The 18,305-nt window shown below is 38.8% G+C and overlaps 1 protein-coding gene across 15 annotated transcripts in view; it reads left to right on the plus strand.

Annotated features, from left to right (window-relative positions):
* The window catches only part of AKAP13 (A-kinase anchoring protein 13), a 412,106-nt gene that overhangs the window by 204,829 nt on the left and 188,972 nt on the right, over positions 1-18,305 (plus strand). For 12 of the 15 annotated variants that reach the window (XM_064267087.1, XM_064267095.1, XM_064267090.1 and 9 more), the window contains one exon: positions 16,426-16,624. The exons of 1 other annotated variant lie outside the window; for it this stretch is intronic. In XM_064267087.1, the coding sequence (XP_064123157.1) occupies positions 16,426-16,624 (199 nt within the window). Of the gene's footprint in view, positions 1-1,133; positions 1,290-16,060; positions 16,327-16,425; positions 16,625-18,305 lie in introns of those variants that run through there. 2 more of the 15 variants (XM_064267098.1, XM_064267097.1) reach the window with 2 other exon arrangements.

An 18,305-nucleotide genomic window follows, 5' to 3' on the forward strand; every position in this document is an offset into this window, starting at 1 on the left:
CTTTATTTGGAGAGCTGGAAAGTAGATTCATTGGAAATACGATAAGCACTCAGCTTTATACAAACATGGCATCTCTTTGCTCCAAAACCTAGTGTCTGACTCACTGTTCTCTGAGTGGCTTTGCACCACTACTGTGACAGTGATTCCTTTAAACTGTAGAGAAATTTGAGCTCCATTCTCATCTTGGTTTTTTTGTGGGGGGATAGTGATAGGCGATGTGGGGGTAGTTGCCTGATAGTTATCCCACAAGCAAGGCCTTCGACACTTTTTAAAGCCTTTCAAACTCAGAAACTGCCGTCTTTTTTGTTTATCAGAATTACACCAGCCCTATAATTTTTTTTTTTTTTTTTTATAATATACCATATAGTCATAATTTATTGAGCACTTCAGGGTGGAGGGCATACACTGTGCTAACACTTGGCATTCATGCTCATTTGGTCCTCACAATTAACGTAGTATTCCCATTTTACAGATGAGGAAATTGACATGCAGAAAGATTTAAGTAACTCGTCCAAGATCACACAGGTGGTAGTGGCAGAGTAAGGAATCAACCAAATCTGTCATACTTTCCAGCTCATGTTCTAACCATTACCTTATGAAAGTTTTCTGGTTTTAATTAATTAGAAACAGAAAATGTAGAACAAATAGAATACTGGCACACAGTAGTTGCTTAAATTATTTGTCTCTTCTCTTTTTTGTTTCCTTTGCCCTTCATGGTAGTTGTTAAGGGCAGAGTGGCAGTACTACGAAAAGAAAAGAAAAGAAAAGGGGAAGGAAGAGAAATACTAAGAATATGAATGCTGAAATTTCTGGTGAATTTGTGTATGCACGAATGCGTATCTGCCTATAACTAGCCTAGCATTGAGTCCCCTACAAATGCCTGATAGTAGCCCCCTGTTAATTTTGAGGTGGATCAACTATTTCTCTCTCTCTCTCTCTCTCTCACACACACACACACACACACACACACACACACAACTGCCTACTCCCACCACACAGCCTTTTCTGACGTTTGGTCTCTCTCCCTCTCTTTCAGTAGAGTTGTGGTTAATTTTATAGAACTCATTGAGGCTTGGCGCTGTTGTGCTAATGTGGTCAGGGAAGATACTGCAATAGTCCCCAAATAAGGAACTAGGTGTTGCAATTCCTTGTCAGAAGTAGACTCACAGGAAAACACCCCTTTTGGGAGGTCTGACCTGGGTGTTTTTCTCTGTTCTTAAAGCTATAGTACGAAGCCAGGTCCAAAATAGGATGGGCTTGCGATATTCGGGGTGCTCAGGCAGGCGTATGTGAGTATCAGCCTCCAAACTGATGTGTTCTGATCTTCATTGTTTATTCTGACATTTTCTCTGGCTTTGTGTTGTATCTGAAAAGAAGCATCTTTGAATTCCTCTGGATGCTAGGGTTGTTAAGTTCAGAGAAGTGTCTTTCTCAGCAGTTGATTGGGCAGGGTTTCACGTAAATATGTTAGCATCAAACCTGAATTTTTCTGAGTTGCAGCGTGCTAGGGAAGGTAAGAAGGCAGACCATGACTGGTTGTTGTTTGTTGCATAGCAGCTAGAATGCTGGGGAATTAGTTGAAACCCCCCCCGTGGCTTATTAAATTTTGCTGTGCCACGTACATACTACACCCATAAACCTCAGCTGATTCGGCCGACTATGAATGTTCTGTTTGAATGCTGTAATTACAACTTCTGAGGGATGGCGTCTAATTTGCATTTTCCTGTAGTCGAAAAACTTGCTGTGGATCCTGTAAAATCTGTGGTAACAGGGAACTTGATTAGCTTCTGATAAATATTGCATCACACTTACAGTTTGTATAATTTGTGTGTTGTTACAGTTTGAAACTGTGATACAGGCAAGTATCATTGTGCGTAGTGGAGAGAGTACAGTTGTTTTAGAGTTAGGTCTGGGTACAGATTTTGGCCTTTTCATTTACTAGCTGTGTATACTTGGGCAGATTATCCCTTGAGCCTCACTTTCCTCACGTGCAAAAGGAAATCCTTTGGCACCTGCCTCAAAGCTGTTGTGAGAATTAAAAGTAGATAACATTTGTCTAGCACCATACTAAATAGTTAATATTGTTAAGTTCCTTCTTTTTTTTTTCTTCTTTGCCTTCCGCCTCCTAATGTTTTCTCCCCACACAGAATAAAATCCTAATTCCTACCACAAAGCAGAAAGCTGTCTGAGATCTGAGCCCTGCATCACTCTTGAACGCCATTTCAGAACATTCTCTTCATCTGTTGCTTTCTGCGTGCCCACACAGGACCTGGTTATTGCCACCTCAGGGTCTCTACTTGCTGTAACCCACTGCCTGATACATTCTGTCCCAGTAGCTCCACACGCTGGCTCTTCCGTCTGATTTGGGTCAGTTGTCATGTCACCCTTCAGACAGATTTTCCTGGCTACCCATCTGAGTTAACCACTGTCTCCACCCCTAAGATGCTTGCTACCATAAACACCTTGTTTGTTTTCTTCAAAGCACTTAGCTCTACCTGTAATTATACCCCTCCAGAATATAAGCACCCTTAACAGCAGGCACCTTGGCTGCTGTATGTTCATTAATAGAGTTCCAGCATCTAGGAATATATCTGGCTCATAGTGGATACTATGTGAATATTTGTTGAATGGTTGAATGAATAGTGTATAACTCAGACCCACCCTTTTCTGGAAATAATGTTGTTTTGAGGTATCTTAAAATAAAATATGAACTTAAGAACAGTATAGAGAAGACCAGGTCCCAGATAGAATACATTATTAATACATTTAAAAGCCATCTGTGGTGTTACCTTTTCAACAGGCTTTTGGAAACATTTTATCAATAATAGAAAAATATCTGTATGAATACTTGAGAACAAGTATTCATATAGAGCCTAACATATTTTCATTTACTGAGAAATAGTGTTTTTGTAATTGCCTCGTGTTTAACCCAGTCCCCTCCTGTTTCATAGGATTTTTATTTACATTTTAAGCTTCATAAGAGTAAGTTGAAATGCCATATACACTGATGCTGCAAGTATCTTCTGGGATCTTTGTATATGCACACCCTTTTGGAGAACATGTGCTAATGTGAAATGATTTTGTTGCTTAGATGGGAATGTTCAGTAGAATACTCCTTTAGTACCATTTTCAAATGTAATCGAAAGAAACATTTTGCAGTTCATTAATCCACATTAATGACTACAGATTGCTTTGGAATAAATAGGTGGCTTGAAATGAATTCTAAGAATTTGTATTTTTGCCCTCTTTTCAGCCCTTAGCTGTGTGAAACCTTGGTTGGTTCACTTAAACTTCGTGCTCCTCCATCTATATATAGTACATTGACCTTGTTGTTTGTAAGATTAGGTATGATACTTACAATAAAAGTGCATTGAAGAACTGCTTTATAATTGTGTTATTTTTATTATATACTATGATTACTTCCGGCTGTCCTTTAAAGGATAAAAATAAATGTTATATGGTTTTGGAAAAGCAGCAAATTATAGGAAACATGAAAAAAGTCACATGGAGTTTTGGAGACATCGTTTCTTTATTACGACCTGTTTTATTCACCGGCATACTTCTAAATAAAATGAATTCGTTTCAACAATTGAATTATGAAAAGTACTGAATCAGAGCAATGTGTTATATAAAAATCCACGGTCACTAGAAGCTTATTGGACTTGTTAAGTATGGGTTCTTTTTTGAGTTTTTAATGGCAATAACTTGATTACATACATAAAATCAGGTGAACTTTTTATGCCTGAAGGTAGGGGTCCTGCCCAGACTAATGAGCAAAAAAAAAAAAAAAAGTTTTTTCTCCCTAAATGGGAAAAGCTAGTTTAGATTACTTGTGATTGAGGTTATTAGTTTCTAAAATTAGGACAGATCACTTATCAGTAGAATCATGGAATCTTCACAGTTGGCAGCTTGTTAATCAGTTGATCTTACATTTTGCTTTTACACTGGAGTTATGGATTCATATTTAGCTCTTAATCTTTCGTTAGTTGCAGATGCTTACAGTAATAAGACAGGAAGAAACATATGCACATCTTTTCTGCCTTGATTAGATTATTAGTTGTTTATTTTCTTGGGTAATCATATAGCATTACTCTTTGTTTTTGGTTTGTGTTTTTGCTCCATGAGAAAGCTAAGGAAGGTCTTGGCATTTTAAAGACTTGTTATATTTCTACCGGTGGTTGGTACTGAAATTTTCTCCATGACCTGTTTTCTGTCATCAGTTAGAAATTAGTTTATCCAGTTGTATTATTTTCCTTGTTTCTGTTTAGTTTGTAAACATTTCTGTCTTAGTTATCTAGTGCTGCTATAACAGAAATACCACAAGCGGATAGCTTTAACAAACAGAAGTTTATTCTTTCACAGTTTAGGAGGATAGAAGTCTGAATTCAGGGCGCCAGCACCTGGAGAGGGCTTTCTTTCTCTGTCAGCTCTAGGGGAAGGTCCTTGTCTGTCAGTCTCCTAATGAAGGAGCTTCTCTTTCCCTTTACTTCTCCTTCCCCCGCCCTCCTTTCTCATTAAGTAACATCAAGCACTAGTTATATGAAGGACAATAAATAGTTATTAAGCCAATAATTGCCATGGAAATGGCAAAAAGACAAGTTCTGAGAGAGTTCGTCATAGCTTTTGTACATAAATAATAAGTTCAAGTAATATTTAAATAGAAATCGCTATCTAGTCACTTGTGTCTAAGTCATCTGTTGAATGATAGGGTTGAAAAAGAGAATTGTGTGACTGAGCAAGTAGAGATTGGTTACCCTGGAATTGTTTCTCAGGTGAACATCTGTTTGAAGTGTGTGGTGTTGGTCTGGGAATGAACTAAATGTAACTGTGCTGAAGTGTGTACCCAGACTTCTGTGCCATGGTTTATTTCTCCTATGTTCATTTTAAGTAACTCTCCATGACATTTACTCTTTACTTTCTCTTCTCTAACTTAGACTAGAGACAAGAAGGATAACAAAGAGAGAGAATTATTTATTTTTTTAAGTTATGCATAATAATATTGCTCATAATCACATCACCATACAACAGTTTTATTTCTTTATCAGATATTACATCCCACACTGTGCAGGATTTTTTGAACAGTTGCAGCTGATATTCCATTTTGCATTCTCATATTTTCACTTTATCATATTCTTTATTTCTATGGTCTCTGTAATTTTTTAGACCTCTAAGATATTTCATTATGTTTATCATTTGTCTTTAAATCATTAACCAGCGTTCTATGTTAATTTCTGATTTTTTTTTATAGTAAAACTAATGAATGCTGCAGTGAACCCCATCTTTTACCATTTGATTTTTACTTCTGTTAAATTATTTCCTTAAGAAAAATTCCAAAGATTGTATATAAAATTCATTGTGGTCCTGCCAGCCGGAGCTTTTCTTTCTTTATACTCTGTTTCTCCTTTCTTTTCTTTTAAATGAGCTGGCACCTGTAGGCTACATTATCGTGGTATTTTACAACCTTGGTTGCACATTGGAGTCACCTGGGAATCTAATTACACATTAGAGTTACATAGGGAGCTTTAAAAAAATATTAACACTTGAAGGCCGCCTCTACAGATTCTAATGTAATTGGTATAAGATGTGACCTGGACATCAGGATCTTTAAAAGCTCTCTAGGCAATTAAGGTTAAGAACTTTGCTTCGGTGGGAAAATTGGGCTTAAGGTTACATCTGAAAATTAATTTCTAAGTGTTATTTATTGAATCAGGTTAGTGGCTTAAATAAGAGTAGCCATTAGTAGACAACTAAGGAGCTTGGTCATGTCAATAAGTATTTAGTTATTAGTCTAGAATAAAATTGATTTAACTTTAGTTTTTCCTCATCCTGTGAATGTTGGTTTATTAGATAATGATGCATATGTAACAGATACCATGGTAGGATATTGAAAATTACTTCTTCAAGATCTTGAAAACAGTGTAGTAAGGTGGAACTAGACAACACAGAGCTTTGGCTAAAACAGGAGCCTGGTCTTCCAGAAGTCATGGAACCATTGAGTAAAGGAACCATTTGAGTAAGGAAGCCCGCCAGGATGAAAAGTGAAAGACAAAAATGACCGTAGGAGCCATGGACCACAAACTACAGCCTCTATCCATGATGCACAGTGGTCTAGAACTTGTATACTAATTTCTCAGAGTGTGCATATTATGATGTTTTGTTTCATTGGTGCATTTTCTGGTGCAGCGTAGGCAGCAGAGGCAGTTTTGAGTGGTGGTTTACAATGTTGGTCCAAATCTTGGCTCCATTACTTACTAGCCATTCAGCAAGTTACTGAATTTCTCATAACTTCAGTTTTCTCATCTGCAAACTGGGGTAATAGTATTCCCCCTTTACATGATCGCTAAGGGAATACATATAAAGATGATACATATAAAGCACACAACTCAAGATCTGGTACGTTATTTAAAAAATTAACAAATACTAGCAATAAAAAGGAGCAGTTACGGTGCATACCCACTCGCTTGTGAATCAAAAACTAATAGTTAATGAGTACCTCCCAGTAATATATGTATGTATGTGTCAATTCCGACTCATAGCGAGCCTATAAGACAGAATAGAACTGCCCCATAGAGTTTCCATGGAGCTCCTGGTGGATTCAAACTGCTGACCTTTTGGTTAGCAACCTTAGCTCTTAACCACTATACCATCAGGGTTTGTTTATATATATATATATATGTTTTTTTAAGGCCGTCTTATCTATATCAGGAGTTCAAATCCACCAGGCACTCCTTGGAAGCCCTGTGGGGCAGTTCTGTTCTGTCCTATAGAGTCGCTATGAGTTGGAAGCAACTCGACGGCAACGGGTTATGTATGTATAGGAGTCACTGGGTGACCTAAACAGTTAATGGACTTTTCTGCTAACTGAAAGGTTGGAGGTTTGAGTCTACCTAGAGGTGCCTCAAAAGAAAGATCTGGCAATCTACTTCTAAAAAATCAACCATTGTAAACCTCCTGGGGTCACCATGAATTGGAATCAACTGGAAGGCAACTGGTTTTATACATCTATGTGTACATATTTTTAATTCTTAAAACAACTCTAAAGAAGCAGATATTATTTCCACTTTTCTTTGTTCTTAAGAGATGAAAAAACTATGGCGCATAGAAGCTAAATAACTTATTTTAGATCAGACCATGGTATAGATGAGTTTCTAAGCTTTTTCCATCGTAACACCTTGTTTTAGCCTCCAGGGAAATCTTAAATTAACATAAATATGTGGTGAATTGGTATGGTGAGTAGAGTATTTCTTTCCCCTGAGGAAAAGATAAATGCTGGTTGGTATAAATTTTGTGAAATTTGTGATGAACAGTTTGGGCATGTGATTTTTGAAGTTGATGCTGTTCTTCATTTGAGTAGAATGTGCTCATTCTGAAAATAACTAGGCGGTGAGAATTTGGGCAAGGCACTTTGTGCTACATTTTGTCACCGCCTCATTCAGAACTGAGAACGTTGTGGTTGGTCTGTTCTTCATTCTGTTGAGCAATTCAGCAGATGGTGGACTTTGAAACTTTTTTATCAGAGAATGTGTGTGTGTGGAAAAATGTTCTACCTGGCATGGACATTCTTTTGATTTTTAAAGAAATTTTCCCCCTAAAGGCCTCTTTGTTTCATGCTACATTCAAATGCCCTTAGATACTTCCTGCTGTGGGCGTGCCCTGAGTGCTCCTGGAGTCTCCTTCATATTGTAGGTCTGTAGAGATCAGAGATCAGCCCTTTCTGCCTTGGGCAATGCAGCATTGTCTTGTCACATAGAACATAGGCTTTGGAGCCTGGATGCAAATGCTTTACTCCATTACTTATAAGCTGTGCACTCAGTGAGGGGGCTACTAAAAATCTGCTGAACGTCTACTATGTTGGATAATTTGTTTATTTTCCTCTTTAATTTCCACAGCAACTTTATGAAGGGACAGTTTACTGTCTTCTTTGTAGAAATTACAATATAAGTTCAAAAAGGTTAAATATCTTGCCCAGTTGCTCCCTTCCAGCTTGACTGTGACAGAGCTTGGGCAAATGAGTTAATATTTCTGAATCTCAATTTCCTCATCTCTGAAACAGGAATAACACTACTTTGAAGGGCTGGTATGAGGATTAAATAATACAGTGTATCTAAAAGTGCCTGTTAGAATACTCTCTTAGTAGACACCTAAATAATATTAGACTTTTCCCTACCTTAGGTAAACAGTACTTCAACAGTATTCATAGAAGAGTAACACTGTTGTCACCGCCATCTTTTTTTAAGTTAATGTTTTATATTTAACTTTGGATTTTGAAAAAAATTTAAACTTACAGAAAAGATGCAACAGATACAGAACTCCTGTATACCCTTCCTTTAAATTCGCCAGTTAACATTTTGTCACATTTGCTTTATCTGTGTATGCGTTTGTGTACACAAACATAATTTTTTCCGACAAAGGTGCAGATATCATGACATGATTCTGTTGTACTCCTTAAACATTTCAAGATATACTTCCTAAGAACCAATGACATTCTCTTAGATACAGTGCAGTTATCAAAATCAGTAATTTAACATTAATATAATACAGTTATAAATAGTTTGTATTCACTTTCCACTGGTTGCCCCAATAATTTTTAAGAAATTATTTTCCTCCCGATGTTAATCAGACACTGCATGTACTTGTTACGGCTCTTCATTCTCCTTTTCCACCTTTGCGTTTTAAGCCATTACTCCCCACTACATTGGGTTGTACTAGAATTACTTCCTTAAACTACGTGTCCTTTCACAAAGAGTAACTTAGTGATCACAAATCCTTTGTAAGTATCTTTTGGAAGACAGAGTAATAATCTTACTGGTCTGACCTAGACTGCAGTCCCAAATTTGAATATCTACATCGTGCCAGGAGATAATTGCAGGGTAGTGGGGATATATAGTGTTTGACCTCAGTAGGGCTTATGGATGAGTAAAGAGATGATTGCAGCGTTGTGCAGCAACCAGTCTTTGGGAGCACAGAAGAGAGAGCCTACTCCGGAAGTTGTGCCGGAAACTAGATATAATTCAGGGCTCCCAGGAATGTTTGAAGACTATATAAATTGCCTCATGATCTGAAGATGGAATGTTCCAGGGTAATCATGATTATCAGCCTTTTATACCTTGAAGTCTGTTCTGGGACCTGGTTGAGTGTGAAACTCTTAAGAGCCCTCAGTGCTGTCTGATGGAGCAGTATATGAGATAGTGCCTGTACTGCATAACTGCTGCAGTTACTGGCAAAATACCCTTTCTTTTCTTCAGAGTAGAGCCCTGTTGGCCAGTGGTTAAGAGCTCGGCTGCTAACCAAAAGGCCAGCAGTTCAAATCCACCATCCGCTTCTTTAAAACCTATGAGGCTGTTCTACTGTGTCGTATAGGGTTGCTGTGAGTTGGAACTGACTCAACGGAAACGGATTTTCTTCATAGTGGTGGTCTCCTCATTGGGATGAAAATGAATGGTGCTAGAGATTTCTTTTAGACCTTCCTGGAGCACTTACATTTCTTGGTCTACAAATCTCATGTCCACTCATTTTTCAAAAAGTCTCACCAAGACCAGGTTACCCTTAATCTACCAAGTGAAACAACCAGAATTTCTAGTACATTCATGGGTATGCTTTTCTGTCCTGCCAGACATGATTTAGTTACAGTAAAATCATTGTGTACATTATCCAAGGTAAATTTTAGATACCCAAGCATAATCTTCTCCACGGCTAGATACAAGGCTGAGGGATAGGTTAATTGCTAACTGTAGACACAGGGAGGGTTTCTAATCAAGAGAAATGCTGACTAGTTGTTCTGCAAGTCCAAAGGATACTAAACAAGGAAAATGAGTTCAAAGTAGGAAATACGTAGTTGTACATAAAGGAATTCTGTACTTCTGGAATTAGCAAATATTTTGATACTTGTGATTCTGAGGGAAATACTGGATTTCCAAGCCTGGGGAGCCTCAAAAAAAGAATGCATCTTTTCATATCCTAATCTAGACTCCATGGCAACAGGTTTTGGTTTAACATAGACTTGTAGATATGAAGCCCACATAGGAGGGAAGGCCGGACTTCGCCTTCCCCATCACCAGAGCAATTCTGTTTCTCCATACGACTTTATTTGAAAACAAAGTTCGAAAAAGTTTTCAAGGTGTACCATGCTATAGTCTTCTAAGGTCTCTTGCAGTTCAGTCTGAAGCTTCTGAGTTTCTTTCCTCACACATTTCTGCTATCTCTCTGTTGCATGCTTTGGGAATACAGGCAAATACTATGTTAAGCAGAGCATACTATGAAAGCAGATGATGTTGGAACTGTTTGTTATTTGAACAATCTGTACTACCACCACCAGTATTTCAGGCAATAGAGAGCTTTATCTATTCTAATATGTGCATTTTTCCAAGTGTGAAATTGGATGCATTTTGATGAACGATGTCATCACACCCTATTAAAATTAAATTTGCCAGTTTTTTCCTTCTTAGTGGTGCATAAAATGGTGGTTCATTTATTAGCATATTAATTTTAATGAAATGTGGTATATTTAGTGCATGAAAGTCCACACTTGTAAGGGGGACAGTTCTGCTTGTTGTGTCTGTGGACGTGGCAGTAACACTAATAAGCCACACTGTGACTATCTGACGGAAATTCATGTTTGACCTAAGACCGTGTGTTTCAATTTCTACTTGAGAAAGCCATCATATTTATCTTTGTAGCCCTGGTATCTAGCACAGTGCCTACCATTTAACAGGTGTTCAGTAAATGTTTGATTGAATGATCTTTGAATATGACATTGTGAGACAGACCATGAAAACAAGATTTTAGATGGGAGTAAATGAAAAAGAAAAGAACTCAATTAACTCCAGAGAAAATAATAAATGGTTCAAGAAAGGAAAAGCAGTCATAGCATTTTACTTGGATCAGCGATGAACAGCATTTCTAAATGCATAATAACATAGACACTGATCCAACCAGAATTATAATTGTTATGAGGAGAAGGGGACAGGCTGTGTGCATGTGTTTGTTTTCTTTTTGTTTTTTGAAAAAGGGGAAGATACCTGAGCTAAATAACCAATTTTCTATGTTGGGAAGTCAATTCGTAATGCCTAAAAAAAAAAAAAAAAAGGAAAGAAATGGTACTGTAAGTATATAATAGGCTAAGAAGATAAATACTAAAACACTATAAAAGTTGAAAGTGGTTGCCTGTGGTGAGTGAGGTGGAGAGGAAGTTGGGAGAATGCAGTTTATTTTTATAAGCCTTGTAGAAGTGTTTGTGCCTATATAACTAAATTTTAAAAAGCTGTTTTGATCTATACCTCTCTATTTCTCATTGAATTTGTTTCGCAAAAATATATTGCTCACACTTTATTGCACAGGCATTTTGATTGTATAGACTGGCTTATATGCATCCTTAACTTAGAGAATTCATCTGTAGGAGGATGGAAAACAAACAGAAAGAATTTAAAATAGTGTAGGTACCTACCACTGCATGCATTGGACATAGACTTCACAGTGTGAGTGATAAGGAAGACCTAAATCTGTTTTGCCTCAGTCAGTCTCAGTTCCTCCAGTCGTCTTGTCTGTGCATGTCTTGTTCTGCCTTGAGAGTCTACAACTGGGAGATTGTGGTGCAATTGATTACTTTCGTGTGGCCTTTCTGCCCATGATCTTGTAACTCCCACCCAGGTGATTGGACAGAACTGTGTGATAGGGTAGTTGTGACCTACCAAGGGAACTGCCAGAAATTCAAGCCAGATTCAGAAGAGGACGTGGAACCAGGGATATCATTACTGATGTCAGATGGATCCTGGCTGAAAGTAGAGAATACCAGAAAGATGTTTACCTGTGTTTTATTGACTATGCAGAGGCATTCAACTGTGTGGATCATAACAAATTATGGATAGCATAGTAAAGAACAAAAATTCCAGAACACTTAATCATGCTCATGAGGAACCTGTACGTAGATCAAGAGGCAGTTGTTTGGACAAAACAGGGAAATAAATACTGTGTGGTTTAAAGTCAGGAAAAATGTGCGTCAGGGTTGTATCCTTTCACCATACCTATTCAGTCTGTATGCTGAGCAAATAATTTGAGAAGCTGGACTGTATGAAGAAGAGTGGGGCATCAGGATTGGAGAAAGACTATTAACAACCTGCATTATGCAGATGACACAACCTTGCTTAATGAAAGTGAAAAGGACTTGAAGCACTTACTGATGAAGAGCAAAGACTACAGCCTTCGGTGTGAATTACACCTCAACATAAAGAAAACAGAAATCCTTACAACTGGACCAGTAAGCAACATCATGATAAATGGAGAAAAGATTGAAGTTGTCAAGGATTTCATTTTTCTTGGATCCACAGTCAGCACTCATGGAAGCAGCAGTCAATAAATCAAACGATCCATTGCACTGGGAAAATCTGCAAAAAACCTCTTTAAAGTCTTGAAAAACAAAAATATCACCTTGAATATTAAGGTGTGCCTGCCCCCAAGTCATGGTGTTTTCAGTCACCTCATATGCATGCAAAAGCTGGACGATGAATAAGGAAGACCGAAGAAGAATTGACGCCTTTGAATTGTGTTGGCAAAGAATATCGAATATACCATGGACTGCCAAAAAAGCGAACAAATCTGTCTCGGAAGAAGTATAGCCAGAATGCTCCTTAGAAGCGAGGATGGCGAGATGACTTCTCACATACTTTGGACATGTCATAAGGAGGGATCAGTCTCTAGAGAAGTACATCATGCTTGGTAAAGGGCCAGCGAAAAAGAGGAAAACCCTCAATGAGATGGATTGACACAGTGACTGCAACAGTAGGCTCAAGCATAACAATGATTGTGAAGATGGCACATGACCGGGCAGTATTCGTTCTGTTGTACATAGGGTCACTATGAGTCAGAACAGACTCGATGGCACCTAACAACAACAAGAGGATTGGTCAGTTTTGCCTTAAAAGAGAGCCAATTCCAAAGCAGAGAGGAGAATCCTACCATTACTAAGGAAGAAGAGCCAGGAGCGGAGAGCATATCTTTTAGACCCAGGATCCCTGTGCTGAGAAGCTCCTGGAAGCAGGAGACTGAGACAGGGAGAGAGAGCAAGCTATAATCCTGAAGACGGTGAGAAGTGGTGGCAGGAGAGACCTGGTGGCTAGAGACTTCGCGGTGGGCTTCCCAGCCCATGAAGAGAGAAAGCTGAGCGCCTTTGGGGAGAGGCCTAGGGCCAGGGAGAAGCATGGCTGCGAACACTGTTGAGAAGAGGCTGTCCTGATGGAAGAACTGTATTCTGAGTAATTGTAGCTATTACTTCCCTAATAAGCCCCATCATCATAAGTATGGTATGTGAGTTCTGTGTGGCGATTGCAATGAATTAGTGAACCCAACAGAGAAGTAGAGAGTGTTGTGCGAGGGACGTTGGTGTCAGAATTGGTAAAGATGGTGGACAGAGGAGGCATGTCTGACCCTTGCCTCATAGGAATCAGCCTTGGGCTGTTGATCTTGATTCTCCTTCCTTGTGAAGCTAGAGGTCACACAATGCCCCAAGTTGTTTTTACAGAGATGTGTAGTTTTTATACAAGATAGCCCCCAAATGTTAAGCCAGGTTTTTATTTGTTACTCAGCCAGAGGAATAGTAATTAAGGAAAATTCTTCATACACCCGTATTTTTGTATTATGTGCTGACTTTAGATCTTAAACTCTTGGTAAATTGCAGCTCCAGTTGACAGATGCAAATGAGACACAGCCCCACAGCCAAGGAGCTTGTATTCTAGTAAAGAAGACATTCATCAATTATTGGAAGTGTGGAAGAAGCGGAAGTTCAGAGAGATTTTTAAGCTAGAGAGAGTTTTGGGATATGTACTGGGACTATGGGCCTGGATGAAAGAAGAAGACAGTTCAGAAAGTTGACATGTTCATGTCTGAGATGTAAGGGGAAGAAGAAGAAAGAGCCAGAGAAATCAGTAGATGAATGGGGACAGTTCTTTACGAGACTAAAATTCCAAAGAAGAGTCAGGTTAATATTTTAAAATTTTGTAAAACTCAAGGAAGGTCATTGGATTTGGGGATTCATTTGTTGCTTGTGACCTGTGAGGGGGTGAGTAGAAGCCAAATTGCAAAGGTTAAAGTGTTGTAAGTGAGTGACAAGGAGGTAAAGATGGTGACTCCTTGAAGGGAAGAAAGAGAGGAAGAAGACAAAGTAATTCAAGGAGTTTACAGCAGAGTTTCTCGGCCTCAGCAGTATAGACAGTTTGGAGCTGATCATTCTTTGTTGTGGGGGCTGTACTGTGCATTGTAGGGTGTTTAGCAACATCCCTGGCCTCTACACGCTAGATGCCAGTACCACCTACTATACCAGTTGAGACAACCAAAACTGTTTCCAGACATTTGCAAATGTCCCCTAGGGCAACATTCCTGACTGAGAGCTGCTGGTTTATAGGGTCTAATAAGGATTGCAGCGGCTGCTGCTGCTGCTGTTTCTACCACTGCCAGTAATCCCTTTTACTGCCACTGCTGCTGTGTCTAATACTGATCTTTAAGCATTCTTGTAGGTGGATGGAAAAGGAGCTAGCCCAGAAGCTGGTAGACCACCACAGGCCACCAGGGGATAATTACTGAAGTGGTACCTGAGGAGGGCAGGAGGAAACAATAGCAAAACCACTGTTTTGAAAGTTGAACTTAGAAGTTCCCCGTCTCTAACTGGGTGTAGTTGGTAGAGTTTTTAACTGAGTCATTCAGCTGAACTTTGAAATAACTATCTTACAGTCACCTTACTTAGAGTAGAGCAGCTTGGTAAATACATAAAACATTTAGCATAGCATAAGCTAAACTTATGCAACTGTTGGGCACCCGCTCTTGAATATAGAAATTAACAATATGTTGGGCAGCCTTAATTGTTACCCTGAGCCAGTATGTGAGTCTTCAGTTATAGTTTTACCACTATAGCATATTTTTAGCTTTAAAATTCTAATTTTCTCCAGGTAAATTGTTAATAACAGGCAGATATGACTTACTAGACAAAACTCTGGAGAGGGAGTTGAAGTGGTATTTCTCAAATTTGTGAATGGGTATCTATTATTTCTTCGATTTCAAACCATGATAATGATCTGAAATGCAACCTTCTTTCAGACTCTCTGAGATACTTTACCAATCTACTGGTTGCTTAGATGGGATATAATAAATATGGTATGGGGGTTTTCAAGGATGTTAATGTTCTAAAGAAAGGGATAATAAGGGGACATTCAAGATAAGGAGTAAAAGGCTGATGGAAAGCATAATCTATTATTATGCTACTATGTTTGGTTCTTTAGATGCGTTTTCTCTAATTCTCAAAACAGTGCTTGCATTGTAGTATCCCTATTTGCAGATTGTAAAATTAAAGCCCAGAGAAGTTAAGAAACTTGTCCAACATCACATACCTAGTGCTGGGATTTGAGCCCAGATCTCTCCAACTATACATTTCACCATCTTCACACTAACAAGAAAGGGCAGTCTTGCCAAGGGTTGGGGCTTCAGAAGTTTATCAAAATGTGGTGAATCCTGAAGAGGCTGCTGAACACTTGACACCTGTGCCACATTACAGCAATTGTGTAATCTGCAGTTGTGCAGTGTATCCCTGTGTACCTCATCCCTGTTTATCGTATACTCCAGGATTCTCTCATCTGGTATGAAAAATACAATACTGATTGCGTATTGTATTGCAGCAGGCACTATGGGTATAAGTATGCCTTCTAGAAGTAGGGGTGGAATTGGAGTTGCCGTGGCCTCTAAAGAAGATATCCACTTTTCAAATTAGTTGGCTTATAGTAGTGGAAAGTTCATTATAGTGAACCACATAAAGGGAGATTTCATGCTTTGAGTCCCATCCCAGGAATGGCTTTTCATACACCTGTGCCCCTGTCACCTTTATGTGCATATAATGTATGTTTCTAATGTTATATTGACAATTATAGAATAGTATGGCAATTGTGTTAGTTTTTCTATGGAGTTGACTGGGTATTTCGAGAATGCATCCTCCACTTATAAAAGGTGGAGGGCACTTGCATGGGCTGCAGTAACTGGTTCTTTACTTTTTAATATAATTGACTGCAATTAGCATATAGTATAACTTATTTTAAGAGAAACTCTTAATAAGTCTTGCTAAAACCATCCTCTTTGCGCTTCCTCCTTACCTGGTTGTTAGCATAATGTTAGGATCCCAGGTGTCTCTGTATCTTGGTCAAAAGAACCTCTGTATAGAGGACTCCTGCAGTTTTCATTTACCCTTTTGTGACCTTTAATGAGGAGAATGGAGCAATTAGTTACAGGCCTGAAGAAACAGGGCACTACACAAGCCACATTTCCACATCAGAGCCTCCTTTTCAAGACAATCAGGTTAGAACTTTTACATAAGACAGAGAGGGCTAAATCTATGCCTGGGAGGCAGAATGTGTATATTCACCAGAGCGTGCTTGCTTGCTTGCTTGCTTGCAGGGAGAATGCTGGAGAACCAGACTCCTGGAGCAGTTTGTCCTATGAAATACCCTACGAAGACTGTTCTGTGAGGCATCATCGAGAGCGGGACATCTATACGTTAACCTCTGAGTCTGAATCACATCATGAACCCCCATTTCCTGGAGACACTTGCACTGGACACATTTTTAAACTTAGGAACATCCAACAGCAGTTGATGGTAAGGAAGAAAGTTTCCGCTTTCGGGCTTCTGTGAGGTTTACCTTCCTTCTTCCCCCCGTAGGCCTTGCTGTGTAATTAGAACATAAAAATCCTTCCCCCAAAGATTGAGAAACCTGTTAAGCAGTAATAGCAGTATTAGTTGGTGCCACTTACATATACAGAATTAGCATTTAGAGTTGTAGCAATAGGGAGATGAGAATTTTTCATTGGCTTTTGCCAGATTTTTGAATAATGGAAGATGTACATACACACACATATTACAGATACAGAAATACACAGCCAAAACCAAAAAAAATCAAACCTTTGCCGTTGAGTCGATTCCAAAACATAGCAACCCTAGAGACAGAGTAGAACTGCCCCATAGGGTTTCCAGGGAGCTCCTGGTGGACTCGAACTGCCAACCTTTTGGTAAGCAGGCATAGCTCTTAACCACTATGCCACCAGGGTTTCCAAATATGCAATTAGTGCGAAATTTTTCTGGCATAAAGGAAATTTGTCTTTTTTAACTGTATAAAACTGAATGAGCAGAACAGTTTCTGAGATTGTTGCTAAAGAACAAAAACTGCAATTACTCAGGAATGAAGCCTTTTCACAACTATTTCAGTGAGTGAGTGTTACTATATTTAAATTGATAGTTATATGGTAAAAAAGATCACTAAACAAAATAAAGATTTTATAACCCACTCAAGCCTTCAAGATAAAGTTGTTGCCAGACATAAAAACATTAGAGTCCCTTAGTAGCATTTATTATGGATAATATAAACGTCATATAGCTACATCTCCCTTGGCCATAACATCTGAAAGGCTAAGTTTAGATAATTTTTCCACCCAGTTTAGTTCAGAGCTGATTTGATTTGGAAACAGCTTGGCAGTAATTTCATTAAAGATCATCTAGGGTCAGCCCAGTGCCAGAGGCTTGTTTGGGAGCAGGCATTTTTGAGACCAGCAGGCCAAGAGGCTTCATAGCAAGGTTGTGTGGTGCGCCTGCCTCTGCCTTCCAGAATCATGTTTGTTCCAGGATAGGTGTCGTTTTGTTTTCCTCTGGACGGACTGGCAGGAAATCAGAATGTGCTTTAGAGCTCTTGTGGCTAGGTAGATGATAGCCTAACTGACTGTGGGAATGGTTAACGGGAAGGCATGAGAAATTAAAAATGTGGAAGGATGCATGTGTTAAGAGCTGCTGAAATTCTTCAAGGAATATCTCTTGTTTCCTGGATCACTGTTCTGTGATGTTCGCTCTTCATTAGATTTAATGATCTGCTTTCATAGCTTTAAGGAGACTGCCACATTCTCAGTGGAAATGGAAGCAAGCTACTTTTGAATAGTCTGAGGGGTATAGCACGGAAGCTTTCAGTGAAGATCCATTTTTCTTCTACTTTCGTATAGAAGGACTTGAACACATTTCACACTTGCCTGTGTAGACTTTTATGACAGACCCAGTAAGTAGACAGGAACAGTGATGGAGTAGTATAAGCTCAGTGTATCCACTGAGTGAATAAATGATCGAGAGGATGGAGGAAAGTAGATATGCTTGGGATTATTGCAGTAGGTCAGATATTGAGTGAAGAACAAGCCACCTGTTTTAAAAATAGTTCTTTATGTGTTGAGGAAAACGTATTTTTAATAATAGTGAATTTTTATATAAAGGTAAACTTATCCTAATAAATCAATTGTATTTG

This window comes from Loxodonta africana, chromosome 13, assembly GCF_030014295.1.
Source record: "Loxodonta africana isolate mLoxAfr1 chromosome 13, mLoxAfr1.hap2, whole genome shotgun sequence".
Taxonomy (NCBI): Eukaryota; Metazoa; Chordata; class Mammalia; order Proboscidea; family Elephantidae; genus Loxodonta; species Loxodonta africana.